Source organism: Seriola aureovittata, chromosome 13 (genome assembly GCF_021018895.1).
Source record: "Seriola aureovittata isolate HTS-2021-v1 ecotype China chromosome 13, ASM2101889v1, whole genome shotgun sequence".
Lineage (NCBI taxonomy): Eukaryota > Metazoa > Chordata > Actinopteri > Carangiformes > Carangidae > Seriola > Seriola aureovittata.
Genome location: NC_079376.1, coordinates 15827469 through 15845031, shown reverse-complemented (window position 1 = coordinate 15845031; position 17563 = coordinate 15827469). Strand labels below are relative to the sequence as shown.

Below are 17563 nucleotides of genomic sequence, written 5' to 3'. Positions count from 1 at the left end.
CATACTTACTTTTGATTTCTATAGCAGCACCTACCGATCAATACGAGCTCCCCGAAGTAGAGCTTCTTCTTTGTCGTCTTGTTCCTATTTAGAGTCCTGAGCTACCACCGCTCTAACAAACTCAAGCTGTGTTTTTCCTCTCTGTCTGCTCACAAAGTCTGAGGGTCACTCCAACCTATTGATCCAGTTTGGATTCTTCTGCTTATCAGCCGCCTTTGTAAGATGATCCGTGGCCTTTTTTTTTGGAAAAACAGCAGAGGATCACCATTAATTCTTTATTTTTTTTTCTTTATTTTTTTTCAGAACAATAAAAATAGTTTAACAAACAAAGACTTCTTCATTCTCTCCATTTCGACTTGTATTTACAGCTGAAGATGAAACAAACACCCAGTCATGTCCATTTCATCTCCTCTTGGCTCCGTTCCCACCCCGATCCTCCCTCTCCACCCCCGGCAGGCTTGACAAGAGAGTACCAGGGCCTATTGCTGTGTCTTTGACGAGGTATACAGGCTATTCAATGATTGGTGACACGTTATTTTAAGCAGACGTCACTGACTTTTGCATTTTAGGAGCTTCTCCTTTTGTTCAGAACTGCACCACACTTGGCCTGTTTGTTATACGGTAGGTAACAGGTTATGACTGATGACACATGCTTTCACTTACTGGCGTGACTTTAGAAGATAAAAGACACTATTTTACTGTGGAAACACCACATAACTGATACAAGAGAAGACGACAAGATAGTTGACAAGTCTCAGATCCAATGAAAGTCCAGATGAGATAAACTGCTGTGTGGAGGGTCCCTGAGGGAAGTGAAGAAAATTGGTTTGAATGCACAAGCAAGTCATACCAGACACATAAGGAATAATGGTTAGCTTCAAAAACGGAGCGGCTATTATCACACTGCAGCGATACTGAATAATCACATGGAAGTACATGGCCCTCTTACACAGCATGTGCAACCTATGGACTTAAAAGGCTTTTTGATACAGTACTTCAAGCACCTTCTAAATGTCATAAAGCAATTAGGCCCTCTAAAGCACTCAACGGAAATGTCACAAATGTTGGATTTTACAGTTTCCACTTCTCACCAAGTATGTGGATCTGAGCGGGGTTATGTCTCGCTAGCAATGACATTTTTTTGAAATGCATTCGAGATGAATCTCACTCTCATCCGAAATCTACTGAGGCTGTAGATTTTAGACAAAAAGTGGACGAAATCCGCATAGGCCAGACAAAGCTGAAGCTTGTTATTGCGATGTTTTCCTATAGCATGAGGCTGCAGCGTCCCAAATCCCTACTGGGAGTTGATTGTAATGGGATCCGTGTGTGGCGTTTTTTGTCCCTCCTCGCCAACTGAATACAATCACATGAATCAGGGCTGAGTGGCTGAACAATCAACAGCAGAGGAAACGAAAGATGCCTGAGTAGTTGTGGCTATTGTGCACCTGATCAGGACAGAGGTATTGATACAGTCTGAACAAACCCAAGAAGTCATACTAATTAAACTTTAAAGAGTTCAAAACATAGAAATATTATACAACAGAGAAAAGATGCAAAAAAAAAAAAAAAAATGAGCTAAATTACTGCGGCCCATTAGAGATGAGAGAGGCAGAAGAGATAGAGCAAAAACAGACAGAGGGACAGAAGCAGAAAACCTTTGCGTCCATGTCAGAGTATTAATACAGTAGTCCAGAGGTCTGCATGTAATAGTGGTGGATTTGAGCACCATCTCTATGGCTGGGGGTCAGGGGGTCACTGGTCCAATAAGGTTGGAGGGTCATGGCTGTCAGAGCTGGTTTTCCAGTGCAGAGCGGCAGGCTGGCACAGTGATGAGGATAATGACGTCTTAGTGTCACATCGGATCACACAGCAGACACACAGTCACAGAGCAAGAGTGGGCAGGCTGGGACGCGAGGGCCCCAAATGCACCCGTTGGGCACAAACAAGTCCAAAGGCCTGGCCTTTAGTGTTCCCATAGTTCAGTGGAGCTCCAGCACAGCGCAGAAAAGGATGAAATGAAGCTGGATCTACTCACATATCAAATGTTCAGAGGGGATCGATACATATCGTCAAGGGAGCAGTTGCTTCAATTAAGCCGCATGGCCTGTAGAAGTGGTGGATGTCCGTTCATCCGTTTCAGTCAGATATTTTAGGCCCGAGACGGGAGGGACATGAAGGCTCATCAGTTTTTGAGGGTTAAATCCTCTTCTTCACTGGTCACCCCCACCTCTGGGCCAATGTGCTGAGTGCTCCTGTGTAACGCAGACAATATGTGTTAGACTCACACACGGTATGTCTGAACAAGACTACAGCCACACTAGCAGCTCTGTGAGGCCGTGCTCAGGCCAGCGGATAAATGTTAATATGCTGATGTTTATCGGGTATATTGCTCATCACGGTCACCAACCTAGTTTAGTTTGTTAGCATAATAACATTTGCAGATGGGCGCTGAACACAAAGTGCAACAGAGGCTGGTGGGAATCTGATTATTTTTGCAGTTACTCGGTCATATCGGAAAAGTGACCTTGATGAAGGCCACAAGCAGAAACGCGTTGCTCAAATTAAGTTCTTCTTTTACTACAAGTGCAAAAGTGACATTTTGACCTGCTGATGACACAAGAGGAAAAGTCGGGGGATCACCAAAGTCATCCTCTAGGGCCCATCAATGTCTGCACCACAACCTGCTTCAATCCATCCAATAATTGTTGAGATATTTCAGCTCGGATCAAAGTGGTGGGCTAAAACTACCATCCCTGGAGCTGCTACTGTAGATAAGAACTACAATAATGTGTGATTCCTAGTTTTTGTTACTGTGATTTGTCAGATGGATTTCTGCAACTTAAAAAGTAGGGTGATTGACTGTCTGTGACTGTCCAATAAATGTACAATGTATTTAGCTGTATCACATTTACACTGGTTTGTATCACTGACAAACTATTTCAGTAATCTGCTTATTTTGTGACAACACTTAGTTAATGTATGAGTAGTGTGAACAACTGTTTGTTAATCCATGATCTGCAAAATGTCTTACATCCCTGAATGAGAGAAGAACCTGTTGCTTACCTTCCTTTTTTTTTTTTTAAGTCCATCACATCTGTAAAGACTATATTTATATAGACTTCTTCATCCAAACATTTCCAGTGGGCTGTGGCAGTCCTTTCATTGGTTCCTTCATTTTCATACAAGTTTAATCCAAAGTTAGAGCAGAAGAAGAGGCCTTCATAGTAACAGCCACTACTGGTCCAAAAAAACATCCAGTAGCTAAAGTGTGTGTCTGCAATGACATTCAATCAACCCCCAGACGTATCATTCATGCCTTTATAATCTTCACTTGTTCAATTTTCTAATTTCTCCAGTGTTTTTTGTTCATCATATTTATGCTCCTTCTGCTCCAGTGAGGGGGAGAAAAAAAACAACAAAAAAAAAAAACTCCAAAAACATCCTCCATTTTGCATGAAGGCCAAGTCACTTGTCAACAAACACTGACAGTCGTTCATCGCCTTAAAAGTTAATATATATATTTATATATAAAAAAAGGTGTTCATAAATTATTCAACAATGTTCAGTAGATAAAATACCACTTGCATTTCTGTCCTGAAATTATCACTTTGTGCTTTCTGCAAACAAAAACATTGAAAAAAGAAGCAGCAAATTTTTGCCAGAGGTTAATCCATATAAAAAAAAAAAAAAACAACAAAAAAGAAAAGGTTTGCTCTATCTGTGACGGTTGGATATCCCGTTGCTGTTTGTAGCGGGCTCCTCCAGCTCGTCGTCCTCAAAGCCGTGAAAGGTGGAAGTGTCGCTCTCCGAGGTGGTGCCGAACAGCTCCTCGGCTCCGGTAAAAGTCCCATCTTCCTTCTCTTCTCCGCAGTCAGCTGGGACACAGGACGAGGGGGAGGGGGGCACGTGACACCACCATAAAGTTACAGGAAGTCAAATCATATTACAAGGCCCAATCATCCACTGTGAACACACACTTTGGATTCAGTTTGAATAGAAAAAGTTGTATATTATACTTTGGTGTATATGAACTCACTTGTGCATTGGCAGGCTGCGCAGGGAGACCCAGATTTACCCGTTTTCTTGTTGGAGCCCTGGCATTTATTACAGTAGTTGTTGGGAATGCTGGTCCCACCTGGACCCTTTGGACCTGTGACGAAATTCCAGAGAAAAAATACCAAGTTTTAGGGATTGGTAACAATTCAAAGACGTGCAATTTTACTACCCAACTTATGTGGGGTAAGCTTGTCATTAGGACACAAACCATATACAGATATTAGAAACTTCCTTTTCTTTGCTTAAACTTCAATATTGGATTGAAGCGTTATTTGCGTAGACATAGATTTGTTTTTGGTGGATTCTTTCTCTATTGTAAAGATGTCTTGTATTCTGACTTCTCTCCTTTGTGCTCCTGGTTTGTTTTTGTTGATTTCCCGATTACGTGGGCATGTTTTTGGTGTCAGGCCTTCCTTGGAGTGGCTTATCAAGTTGATTGTCCTGGTTAGTATAATGCCATGTTGTATGGGAGAGCTAGTAGAGAGGGGACACATTCACGTCAAGTCAAGACAGTTGGTCGAATGAGGGCTAAAAGTGTGCACTAACAATATAAATCTATGTACATTAAATATGGGTTTAATCGCCTTGACAGCAGACTTTGGCTGATGTGAGTCCTCATTGTCTTCTTGATCTTCAGGCACTTCAGTATTATGAAGCGCCAAGTCAAATATATATCAGAGCTTTCAGAAAAGAATTTCCCAGCTTTAATTTACAACTTGGATGTTGACGTCAACACTATTCAAAAGTCAGATTCTCATAATTAAGATAACTCCGATGTGACGTGTTGTTTCTTCTCCTTTGGGAAAGCACTTTGCAGTAACACTGATCTTTATAAGATCAAATAAATGCGTCCGAGTTAAGAGTGTGCAGCATTCCCATTTTTGTGCCTGTACTGTGGCCTGTCTACTAAAGGTAAATGCCAAAAAAATTATCTTAGAAAGATGAAATTATTATTTAAAAAAAAAAGGCAAAAACAAATCAAAGAATGAGTTAAAGAAAGTTAAAATATGCTGAGGCATTTTAGTGCCAGCTTTCTGTACAGGACATTTTTTTGGTTTGTTCAAAGAAACCACACACTGTAGTAGATTCCAGGAACAGCAGTCAGACTTCTTACGTTTGTGTCTGTCAGTCTGTGGTGCAGAGGGAGACCTGGACGCCACCGTGTTCCTCTCTCCAGCTCTGTCCTCCTCTGCCAGGTGGGAATGGGTGTAGTGGTAGCTTAGTCCCGTACGGTTCCTGTAGCGCTTTGCACAGACTGCAACAAACAGTAGGCAGATGTTCAGTCCCACTACTGTGGCCGCATTTCATCATCTAAAAATAATTTGGGCAGCACAACATTTCTTAATGCAGATTTTTTTTTTTTTTACTTTTCTGCCCACTTGTGTTTAAGATGGAGGCCTCAACATCGTCTGATTGTAATGAGACCTTCACTGAGCTACGAGTCAAACACCCACCCAGTGTCTGGCAAACTGGTGATTCCCTCAATTACAAAGCAACTTGATTAAAAACTACATGTAGTTTTTGTATTTAGCAGCACAGAATGTTTGTCTCACCATAAATAGGAAAGCTAAATAGGCCTAATGGCATTTAATGGAGGTAACTATTCAACTTCTGGCTCCAAAAGGGGAAAAAACTGTAAGATCTGATTACAATAGTCAGTCAAATAAAACAGAAACCCAGACAACATAATAAGCATGTCTCAGTTTCACAGCACCAAGGGCACTCTTCAGCTTGAGAAAAGTAAGATAATATAGGGGCTGAATCAATAATCACAGCACTTGTAACTACCACTCAACAATCAATCAAAATAAATATAAAGAAAGCTACTGGCCAAAAGAGTCAACAAATGAAGGTACCTGAGGTCGAAGATTTTGAGTTCTGCTTTTGTTTGTATCTGTCTGAAACAGAAAAGGCAAAGAAGAGGGGAAAGCAGTGTGAGTATATGTTGTTTAAGAAGAGTCGTGACAGCAAGAGTAAAATCCAATACCCCACCACCACCACCTGGATTTTCCACATGCAACTTGCATGTACAGGAATACTTGAGACTACAGTAACAGTAGTTTGCCTGCTCTCATCCTGTGGTTTCATCTGTAAAAACTGTGACTGGGTTTCACTGGTTTGACTTTTTCCCCTTTTTTTCTTAGTGTGATCCTTCTCAATTCCCACCAGTAGGAAATTATGTCTGAGATACATAAAGAAAATTCTGAGTATTTTTTCTAGGTACTGTACAGAGTATATTAAACTCTTATAATGAAAAAGGCTCAATAAGTGTCTGAGAAATCAACAGACCATCCAGAAACTACATCATATTGTAAACTCAGCATTGTACACTCGCTATTTGAAAAGATATGTCAGTGAAAAAAAAGAAAGAAAAAAAGAAGATGTTTTACAATTTATCTGTACTTACTGTCACAGACATATGGCTTGTCGTCATCCAGATCTGTCCTCCTACGGCCTGAACCCCGACCCTGAGGAAAAAAAAATACCCCACTGACTCAGTGCAATGAAATCTATCCCTTCCAACATGCAGAGCCGAGCTGCATCACACACATATATATTGTATCCATAGAGAGAACGCAAAACAAATCACACCGAGCTAAATGTGATTTGATGTGATTTAAGAAGATGAAGAAGAAACAGAAACAATGTCGATCTTCTTGAACTTATAGTGGAGTCCCGGGTTACAGTGCAACTGAAGTACATGACCATTTGGTCACTTACTCTCCCTTTGCCCCGATGTCTCCTCTTGGGAGTGTCTACTTCGTAGTCGTCATCATCGTTGAAAGCGTCTTCTGCTGCGTCGGCCTCCAGAACCCTCTGAGACACACAAAGAGAAAGAGAAAGAGAGAGACAGAGAAAGCGAGAGAGAGGAAAGACCATTTCAATACTCAGCTCTGATTAAAGCCCAGCTTACTGAGCAGCAACAACAACAGAAAACGCTATTTTATCAGATAATCTATTTTTGACAGATGTAATGTTCTTTCTGTTCCTGTATAAATATCTATTTAATGTGGAGATGCTTACAGATGACATTGTTTATTGAATTAATTTGTTTAGTGGCAGTGGGATGGATTTAGAAGTTATCCGCTTGCCTTGAGAGGAGGGATAGACTATGGTACTCCAAGCTCCATCTTCTTGTATGTCCCTTTTGTAAATATCCACAGGTTTCCACAGGTATATTTGGTGGAATGTGTGATGTTGAAATATGACGGCTTTTGACTGCAGAGACCAGCAATGTTTTGGACTGATAGAACTACTGAATTTAAAATGCATGTTCATATTATGCATCATTCTGTGGCCGTAAGTCATTATTATTACCATATATAACGCTCAGTAAATGGGAAATCAGACTCGAAGCAGTCCACTTGTCCAAGCTGCTTCTCAGCGACACAGCAGTCAGCTAACAAGCCCCGCAGGTCAGCCGGAAAAACTTGGCAAGTTGCCTTGACAACCAGTTGGGGCGCAACACTTCACTCCCGGTGCCAGGGCCCTCAATTGTTTGAGTGATATCACTGAACATTAACATTTTAAACGTTTGGCTGACGAGCTTAACCAGAGCAACACACACACACAGAGAACCAACCTGGATCTCCAGCAGACTCTCCTCATCGTTCTTAGCGTTGTTCCTCTTGTCTAGACCCTCTCCTCGCAGCAGAGCCTCCAGTGTGGTGCTCTGAGTGGGCAAGGTGTCCTTGGACATGAGGCCACCGTCTGCGCAAAGACAAAAACAGGCAACACGTGATGAATCATTAAAACACCAGCTCATGCTGTCACAGCGTGCCAACACATATCTATTGTTCACTTCAGGTTCCACAGGTATATAAAAGCTGCTCTACCATGTTCTGTTTTTCCTCCTGCAGCATCATCATCATCATCATCATCATCATCAGGCGCTGTAATTGCGACAAGATTGATGAGCGCTACAATGTCTAACCTATGTTCAGCAGCTTTCTATAAGCATATTTCCATTTCCACACCGAACCTAATAAAAGCATGTGGCACATTACTGGAGCATTTGATTTTTATAGCAGCTGTCATATATATTTTTTTTCTGCATGCAACAGAATGTGTCATCACAACTATTTTCACAGCACTATTATTACTGAGAAAAACATATTTTTTCATTCAGAGAAGAGAATGCATTTTCACTGGTGAGCGCTGGATAATGCAGCGCGATGTAGACATTAGGCTGACTTCGTCCACAGGAATCTCTGAGGTACAATGTAGATAAGTGGCTTATCACTTTAACCTGAACGCATCATGCAGATATCTCCTCCTACAGTGAGCTGAAGATCTAAACAAACAGTGTAGGAGGCGAGCAGGTTGAGCAGACAAAGAAGAACAAACAAAAGCTTTGACAGTCGGTCGATTAAACACATCTTATTTACAAAATCTCTTCTCCACAGAGAGCTTCATGATCATCCAGTTGCTGTGGATGGTTGAAAAGAGGACACACTTCAAAGCCCCCCACCCTTCCCTTGACTCCAGCTTTCTATCTTACCACTGTGCCCACTAGAAAGACTTTTTCACAATATTGAACATGAAGTGCTGAAGCAACAGAGGGCTGCTGCTGCACAGGTAAGAGGGCGATAGAAGAGGTAGGCGTGAGGAAGCAGATACAACAAGCTTCTGTAAAATGGGCTCCTCCACCGTGTGGTGGCAGCCCCTCACCATTGTGTCTGCACACGTTGACTTTCAACTCTCCGCGACGAGACAGACCACCCCCCCACCCCCCGTCCACGTCCCTCCCTCTCTCCCGACCCATGGGAGCTGGGGGGCTAAAAATAGAGCCAGCAGCAGCCTGCAGCAGGGAGCTGATTCTGCATGCAGCCCCAGTCTCTAGCACACCATCAGTTAGACAGCCTGCCGAGGCAGCGAGACAGATTCTGGCTGCTGCCCTGTGCTGGCCACCTCTGGCCAGCTGCACAACGTGCTCTGTATAAGAGACGCCAGGTTAAATCAGGGTATGTTTCCCCTCTGTTGGGCACTGGCAGACAGCACATACAATCCACTGTTGTTGGAGAAGGGAAGGGACAGGAGGGTGGTGGCAGTGGTGGTGGGGTCTTAGCGAGCGCCAGCTCAGTGGAAAACAATAGGCTACAATGGGATGTGTTTGGGAAACAAAGGCTTGGTTCATATGCTATCTCTCCATCTTGCTTTCTCTTTCCAGGCTCTCTTGCTCAGTCTTACTTTCTCAACTTCCCAAACATTTGTCCTTCCACTGTGCAATGCAGAAATTAAAGCATCATGACAATGGAAATTTGCCTCAAAAACACAAGGAATTTCTCACAGCCTTTTATAGAAACTACTAAAAATTAATACATGTAACATAATATTTCTGTGTGACATTCTCCCTATTGTCGTGTTCATTCCTTAGGATAGTGTAACATCCCAGTGGGTATGTGCAAGCCCTGGGCACAGAATGGACCAGTTACTTGAGCTCAGGAACATTGGCCACAAAACACACACACAGACGACACGGCAATTTATAGGAGAGATGAAAGAGTTGCCACAGAGAAAGAGACCAAACCAATCGGCAAGGGAGGTGGTAAGTACAAAATAAGATACAGGGAGAATATAGAGGAGAGGTTAAATGTTTTGAGTGAGCTGTTTCAAGTGGCAGCCCAAGAAGGCCAAACTCCATTCAATAACATTTATTAAATACTGTCTGCAGTGGCCGAACTCTGTCTCGCTGCTCCCAGCAGTGGTAAATCTAATTACATGTTCTACTTCTCACAAAACAAGTTTACCAGCCGGGGTGAACACAGCCACATTTCATCCTCTGAAAAATGACTGGCAGCCTGTTCTGCTCAGCGCGCGGAGACAGAGTGATATGCTTTTAGTGAGATTATTCCAGATCATCACCAGTAATCACATGAGCTAAAGGAGGTGGGTGGGAGATGGAGGGAGAGATGGCTGAGCGGGAGGAGAAACTGAGAGGAGCAGGAAGCGACAGGCAGGTGGCTTAAGGAGAAGGGGCTGCAGGGTCTTACCGAGCTGCAGGCCGTAGATGCCCAGGCGGGGATCTGTGGTGTTGTGCAGCCGTCTTTTCTTTCTCCAGCAGCGGGCGGGGTAAGTGTACATCTGCCCGGCTGAAACCCCTGTATAATAACAGCAATACACATGCCAACACTTTCAGTTTTTGAAAAACACATTAATAAAAATTATTATCAAGGTTTATTTTTTAAGTATTTTCAGTGTACAAAAATACAAATACAAACACAAACACAACACTGTAACCAATCTCATAACAAGTGTCCAACCACCCACCCACCAGACCTACACCATTGAATAAAAGTTAGTCATTCCAGACGACTACCCAAGATCAACTACAGTTTTGCTACTTGTGAAAATGTTATTGCAGTTGACTTAAAAAAAACTGTCGATCTACCAGTCGTCTCAGTCCTACTTTGTTTAATATCATCTAAAGTGAAAATCTTTTGGGATTGGACAATAATTGAACAAAATAAAAAGTCTGAAGAAGTCACCTCAATTGCAACAACAGATTAATTAATAATGAAAATAATCATTATTTGCAATTCTAGTTAATATCTTTAGATAGTGTAGATGCAGACACCATTTTTACAAGCTCAATGCACCAAAAACACTTAACTCTCACTTAATATTCTTTGTATGTGTGCGAGTGTGTTTATGTGTGTGTGTGTGTGTGTGTGTGTGTGTGTGTGTGTTTGCCCACCGGGGCTACGGTGGTGCCGCTCCATCCAGATGTAGCAGTTGTTCTGGGCCACGCCGGTTTGTGAGTCCAGGAATGGCAGGCGGACGCTGCGTTCGGCACACAGGCGAGCATTGTAGCTGCGGCACTGCTCAATAGCATCCTTGTAGAATTGGTCGCCCAACCTGCGGGGGGTAACATTAGCAGCAGAGGTCAGTGACACTGAGTGATGTGGTCGACACCTGTTCAGTCACTGACGTGGCAGCTGGTTTGAAGAGCTGGGCAAGAACAGACATGTTGCTAATGACTAGTGTGACTATTTGCAGAATCTCTGATATGCGGATTAGCCTTTTTTAGTTTGTATGAATGCTGTGATAGTGGCCCGTTGCTTCACTGGCCACAGATCATTGAATCATTTAAGCTGAGGCTGCTGCAAGATGATGGAAAGCAGATCAATACAACATAAGGAAGGAAATAACAGCTGCTTCTTTAAAAGAAGAGCAATTATGCAAAGGTACACTGAAAATTATCCTCAACATGAGTAACGCATCAAACTTTTAATCACTCCTGTTCAATGCAAGTATCAAACTGACAGCTAAGCCTCTCTATCCTCTCTCTAGCTTGCCATTGGGGAGAATTTGTTGAAGGAAAAACAAAACAAAGCAACACAGTTACAACAGTGCAACAACTCTGGTGCTCCCACTCCCGAGGTTAAACATGTTATTACCTCTGTGGGCTCTTTGTCTGATCTGATTCCAGATAGGCTGTGAGCTACACTGGTGTTGACTGAGTCAGATTATCACAGCAACACTGAATCTGCGGTCTGATATGAAGTCACTCCTCTGACCAGCTAGCGAAGACTCTCGCACTTTAGTTCCACTTTTCTTAGCGCCACTGAGATTTTGGCAGTCCCTCAGGGTTTCAGAGTTAATATTCAGAGTGAAATGGGGGAGGATATTTCACATTCAAGCCCTCAATCGCTGCCACACGCCTGGTATGGTAATTAGCCTACTTAATTAATCTCTGCAGAACGTCTAGCACAAGAGCAGGTTCTAATTTCACTATATCAAAGATGTGGGGGGGGGGGGGGGGGGGGGGGGGGGGGGGGGGTAAATGCAGCAACTCTGAAATCATAGCAAGGTACTTTGTGTGTGGTTTCCACAGTGTGATGTTATATCACAGGGCCAACAGGGCAAAAAACACTGTAGCCAACGGTTCTTCTAGTATGGACATCTCCACATCCGCATAATGAAGTTCCTACACGTGTTCTCAATTACAACATTAGGAAGACGGCCATTTTGAAGTGAAACTAATGAGCTGCGGGCTGTGAGTCGAGCCTGGAATCTTAAACTAGAGGTGGAGGAGGTGGGAGGCCGATTTGTCAGCGTCTTCCAGATCCTGCTCACCCCTCTCTTTCTCTTTCTCTCTCTCTCTCTCTCTACCCCACCACAAGACGACGTCCAGCAGATGAACAGCCGTGTTAGAAATGCTGTCCCGCACAAAGCCCACGGCTCTGCGGTTCAGACAAAGCCACAGTGTGTGAGGCTTCTGGGAAAGGGAGGCTTCATGTCAGTGTGACTGAGAAGAGTAAACAGTCACAGGTACAGAGTGAGTGCAGGGAGGGGTGGAAAGGTGTTTGAAAGAGAAAGATGGGGGGGAATAAAAACAACAAGACAGGGGGTTCAAAAAGGCACGAAGGTTGGAACAGAGGTTCAAAGTTATCAAGCAGATCATGACTTGGGGCCATGGGGCTTTGTTTTTCCTTCAGCGTGTTACAATCATACCAACATAGTGGCTTCATTGTAGCTAATAACCATGTCACTACTAGGCTCTGTCCTGTAAAGATGTTGTACAGTGTTACAAAGCCAAGAGAACACCGGTTTCTCAGATGTCCCAACACTTTCACAGGTTTTAAGACACAGGAATTTTTACACAGTCTACACAGGGATATACCCTAACCAGATTTAACACCTTCAACAGTAGAAAGATTTCCTTTCAAAATGATAATTTGGCTCATAAAAAATAATTACACACAGCTGTGTCATTAAATGCATTCCTCAGATCTATACCACACATGTAGGTGTTTTGTTTCCAACAGTAAACGAAACTAACCTGTTTGCCCTACTGCCATTCCTTGATATCAACACACAGTTCTGCTGGGACGCACTGTGACATATCAGTTTACTAAATGCAGACCAGCTGACCAGTTGTAAATGCTCCCCGAAGCCCACTACGAGCGCACACTCACTGTGTAGTGCCAAGAAACTCCTGAGACTACTCGAGTCGAACAAACCGAGAGAAGACGCTCATCAGTCTGAAGTTGAAATGTGCAGGGTTTCTGGGAGGGAGAATGAGGGTGGGGAGTGAGAGAGAGCAAATAAGTGGTGAAAGTCTTCTGGTGGGTGCTGGATGTCTGTGCGACGACATGCTCTCCATCAGAGCACCCGGCGCCACGAGCAGCAGGTGCACCGGCTTAGGTGAGAGATCTTTCTGACACTTGTAATGAGTGACAAGACCCGCACGTCCAGCCACACAGGAGACAGACACGTGCACGCACACACACGCGCGCACGCACGCACACGCACACACACGCGCACACACACACGCACACACGCACACACGCACACACACACACACACACACACACACACACACACACACACACACACACACACACACACCACCTCTATGTCAGTAGTCACGACTTCTCTCCTCTTCTCTGGTCTGAGGTGTGTGCTTTTGTTTTTCCGCCACCCTTTGAAATCGAAGTGGTTTGAGAATAACTCCAGTTTATTATTACAACTTGGGTGTTAATTCTATAGTTTTGGCCACTATTCCTGTCAAGTGTGACAACATTGAACTCACCACATTAATAACTGAGATTTGGAAACTGAGCAACACCACTAAACAGAAGTCAGATGGGGCAAAGCACACACACAAAAAGCAGTCTGGCATGACTTATGAACTTATTTGGGAAAGAATTCAATGGCACATAGTAAATTTATCACTCAAACTTTCTGTTTTCAACATCCATCATAGTTTACAGACTAGCTTCCTGGTTCAACTATGACTTACCGTACTTGCATTAGTTGTGTGCACACAGTTTTCCTGTAAAATGAAGGCCTATTACTAACACTTTGACCACATTCACTTTCAGTTTCGTCTATAAATACAGTAGTTTAGGTCAGTGGTTCAACACTTAACGCTAATGATCCCCTTTAAAAGGAAACAATCTCTGCTTGTGAGGTGCCATCACCAACATCTTATCTATCAAGTAACAAGAAGTGACATAGTCAGGTAGTGTGTAGGCAGGACTAAAAACAAAAATCAGTAGAAGATTGTTAAGCTGAAACATATCTCTTTTCCTCCTGCTTTCCTCTTAAATCGGGTCAAGATTTATCTTTGTTAACAACCTGTCTTGACTGTTGTCTCTAACACAGCTGGACTTCCTATAGCAATTTCCCCATGTCCTGATTCTTAGTAATTACTCTCTGAATCCAGTTTTATCAAAGCTGATAGAAATAATAGCCAACACACGCAAAAAAAAATAAAGACATAGGTTGTAGTAAACCAGAATTATCCTTTTAAGTCTTAGCTCTGCCTAATGGTGACAAAACCCAAGGGGCTTAACGTGAACTTAAAAAGTTCAGGGCTTAAAAAAAGGTGCCTCAGAGGTATGTGCTACACATCCTCAATATCTTCCAGTTGAGTAGAGAAGGTGAGTGTGTGCATGAGGGCGAGGAACAAAAGCAAATCTTGTGGCCAGTGGGGCCTCCGCTATCAGCGTGTTCCTGTCAACGGTTCGCTGCGTCACATGGCTGCGTCCGTAATGTGAGCATGTGTCAACACTCGTTTTGCATATCTAATGACAAACTTTAGTTTGCAGGAGAGCAGCTCACAGAGGCCAAGTGAGCTGGAGCCACGACAAAACTCCTGTGTTTACTTTAACACAGCACAGCTCTTAATAGATCGGAGTTATGTAAAACAAAAACAAAGAAAAAAAGTATAAAATGATGATCTAGTAACATAACTTTGCAGGTGCACTGCTGCTTCACAGGAAGCTACAGCTACCACATAACAAGAGAGGGGGAGGAGGAGGGGGAGGAGGAGGAGGGTGTACAGAGTGACTGCATCCTGACAGCAACCTCTGATTACACCAATCAGAACAAGAGCGTCTGGGTGAGGGCAGGAGTAAAACCAGATCATACACCTCCACACACTGAAGTGCCAATAAACAGCAGACCTGACTCTCCCAAAGTCTACTCAACACCAATGACAAGGCAGCAGCTGGATTGGGGAAGCAAAGAAAGAAAACTCCAGCTGTAAATAAAATTTTATATGAGCATCTTTATGAGCTTCTTTATTGATCAAATATTCCAGACTCCATTTTAATCAGCAGATTCTGGAAATTACTGTCCTCCCAAGCTCAAACAAGGGACGGACCTCACACAGACGTGCACAGGCCCGCACACTGCAGCTTCATGCGCCACCACATCTCCACAACAAAGTCAAACCAGAGTTTCATTTCCCTAAAGTGAATCATCTTTTTTTTTGTAAAGAAAAATACAAAAAAAAGAAAAAAGGTCAAACTGGTCCACAGGAGCGACATCCAATTAGTGTCAAGTGTGACTAATTATAATCTGACAAACTTGTGAAATGAAGTCAGAAACCCGAGACAGAGGCTAATTATAGCAGATTGAAACACTTCATTAAGCACAGCTTATAGCAAGGAGACATTCCACATCTGAATGCTAAAACGTTTCTCAGATGAAACAGCAGCTTGACAGCAGACGCATGCTGAAGCGTGCTGGGACACATGAGAGGGATACAGTCCAACAATACAATACTAAAATGCACTTTCCCATACTAATAGAGAGCGGAAGGAAATATATATATCTTACAACATTTACATCCAACACTTTAACATCAGCTGTTTCACTGAGCTGTTCAGATGCCAGCAGAGGGAAGCTGTGATTGTATCGGGCCATTCCCTGGTTGGCAAAACTGTGAAGGAGGGCACTGCAGGACAAGTGCAAGCATGCTCAGTCGACTCATGTATAAATACAGATCTAGGGGAAATTTTGCATTTAGCTAACAGTCTTTTCCAGAGCATCATGCAATGAGGGTGCAGGTGGGGGGTTGTCTTGCCAAAGGCCACTTTGACAGCCCCTCATAATATCACAGAATGAAAGCAAGTAGTGGGGCCTGTATATTATCTGATCCTTAGCAGAAAAAGGTCAATGTGCTATGGAAGAAAAAAAAAAAGCACAATCAGGTATCAAAAACATCACTCTCAGGTGGAGTAACAACACCAGTGGGTGATGTGCAAGGTGATGTGTGGTCCACTCGTTGTGCTACAGTCCACGGAGGTGCCAGGGTACCTCTATGGAGGAGCAGATGGTTCTCCTGCTTGTGCCCAACACTTCCTCTCTGTCGGAGCATCTCTCTGACAGATGGGCCCAGGATCCTGGACCAAGCTAATCTCCAGCACTCCTCCACTTAAAGGCACAGTGGAGTGCCTGCTCTACCTTTCACAGTCCCAAAGAGCCATGATGATCATTACAACCCATCAATACAGGCTGACGGCTGCTGTCACGTCCAACTGAATGTAAGCATTTAAAGACATGCAACATTATGATCTAGTTCTAATATGAAATGACAAGAAAACAGGAGGCTAATTGTGTCTAACTTACAGTAATATGTCTACCAATGGAATTGGGTGAAACAATACAGAAGAACAAAGGAGAAATGGAGAAAAAGGTGGAGCATTTCTTTGAAGTTGAGGGACAGAAATGACTATTGAACAGGCTATCTGAGCTCAGGGTGACAGTCTATTTCCAACCGCGGACTCAAATTTGCTGTCACTTTTGTCGATTTCGCCAGCAAAGCATGCAAATACAAAATGCCTCCTCCCTTGCTTTACCGGGTCCTGACCACGTCTGCGCTCGGAGGAGCCAAAGTTGACATGTCGACAATTCACACCAACTATAAACGACTTTCGGAATGTCAGATGATATTCCGCCGCTATGCCCAACCGAGCACGAAGAAAATCGGCTTTTAATTATTCGGTGGGGCGCAAAGGCACGTTGTCGACAGTTTTCAAATAAATTTATAGCCCAGGAAAGACGACACTCTCCTGTGTTGAATGCAAACCCACACGGAGGAAAAGCTCCTCCGGTGCAGTCAAAATGTCAGGCAGCCTTACGCACATGTTTAAGACTAAATGTTAAAATCTTGTGGAATAAAAGAACTATACGAGGCTACTTTGCCATGCAAGAAGTACACAAAATAGATTTGGACAGCTTAATCTGTCATATGCACACGACAGGAAATGACATGCACGAACAGCCAGTTTTAATGTACGAGTTGGCAACAAAGTAATTATTCACAATTTCCTCAATGTCTAAATTACTTACGCTTTTAGTGGATTCTGAATGACAGCCGCCATTTTGCTACAATGTAACGCAATATCGGCGTCTTGCAGTTCTGAGGGAAACCTACGGAAATTGACCAATCAGAGCTCGGGGTGAATTCGTGGACCAATACATCTGCAGCATAGGCGGACGGGGCGTGGCTTAATGGGGTAAACTGTCAAAATTATTTTAAAGGGTTTTCCCTTGTATTTAAATTGTACACAACTGAATTACAGCACTTTTAAAGAGACCCTTACTGTAGCTTGGATACATATCAAGAGCAATTCCCTCTTTGGCAAGTCAATGCAGTGCAAGTGGCACAGAATATCAACATGGAAGCTTGTGTTTAATTATTTATTAAAATAATTATAAATCATTTATCATCATCAATAAGCACCAAGCAAATAATTTTCCCTCA

The 17563-nt window shown here is 43.1% G+C and overlaps 1 protein-coding gene across 1 annotated transcript; it reads right to left on the bottom strand.

The window, feature by feature from the left end:
* Positions 1-261: 261 nt before the first annotated feature.
* LOC130179963 (zinc finger protein DPF3-like) lies at positions 262-17211 on the bottom strand. Its single transcript, XM_056393184.1, has 11 exons — positions 17149-17211; positions 10757-10917; positions 10053-10160; positions 7643-7770; positions 6781-6876; positions 6467-6527; positions 5916-5957; positions 5174-5314; positions 4040-4153; positions 3067-3878; positions 262-2255 (listed from the first exon to the last, which is right to left on the bottom strand). The coding sequence occupies exons 1-10, from the start codon at positions 17178-17180 to the stop codon at positions 3718-3720; spliced, it is 1044 nt and encodes a 347-aa protein (XP_056249159.1). The 5' UTR covers positions 17181-17211; the 3' UTR covers positions 262-2255; positions 3067-3717.
* Positions 17212-17563: the final 352 nt, after the last annotated feature.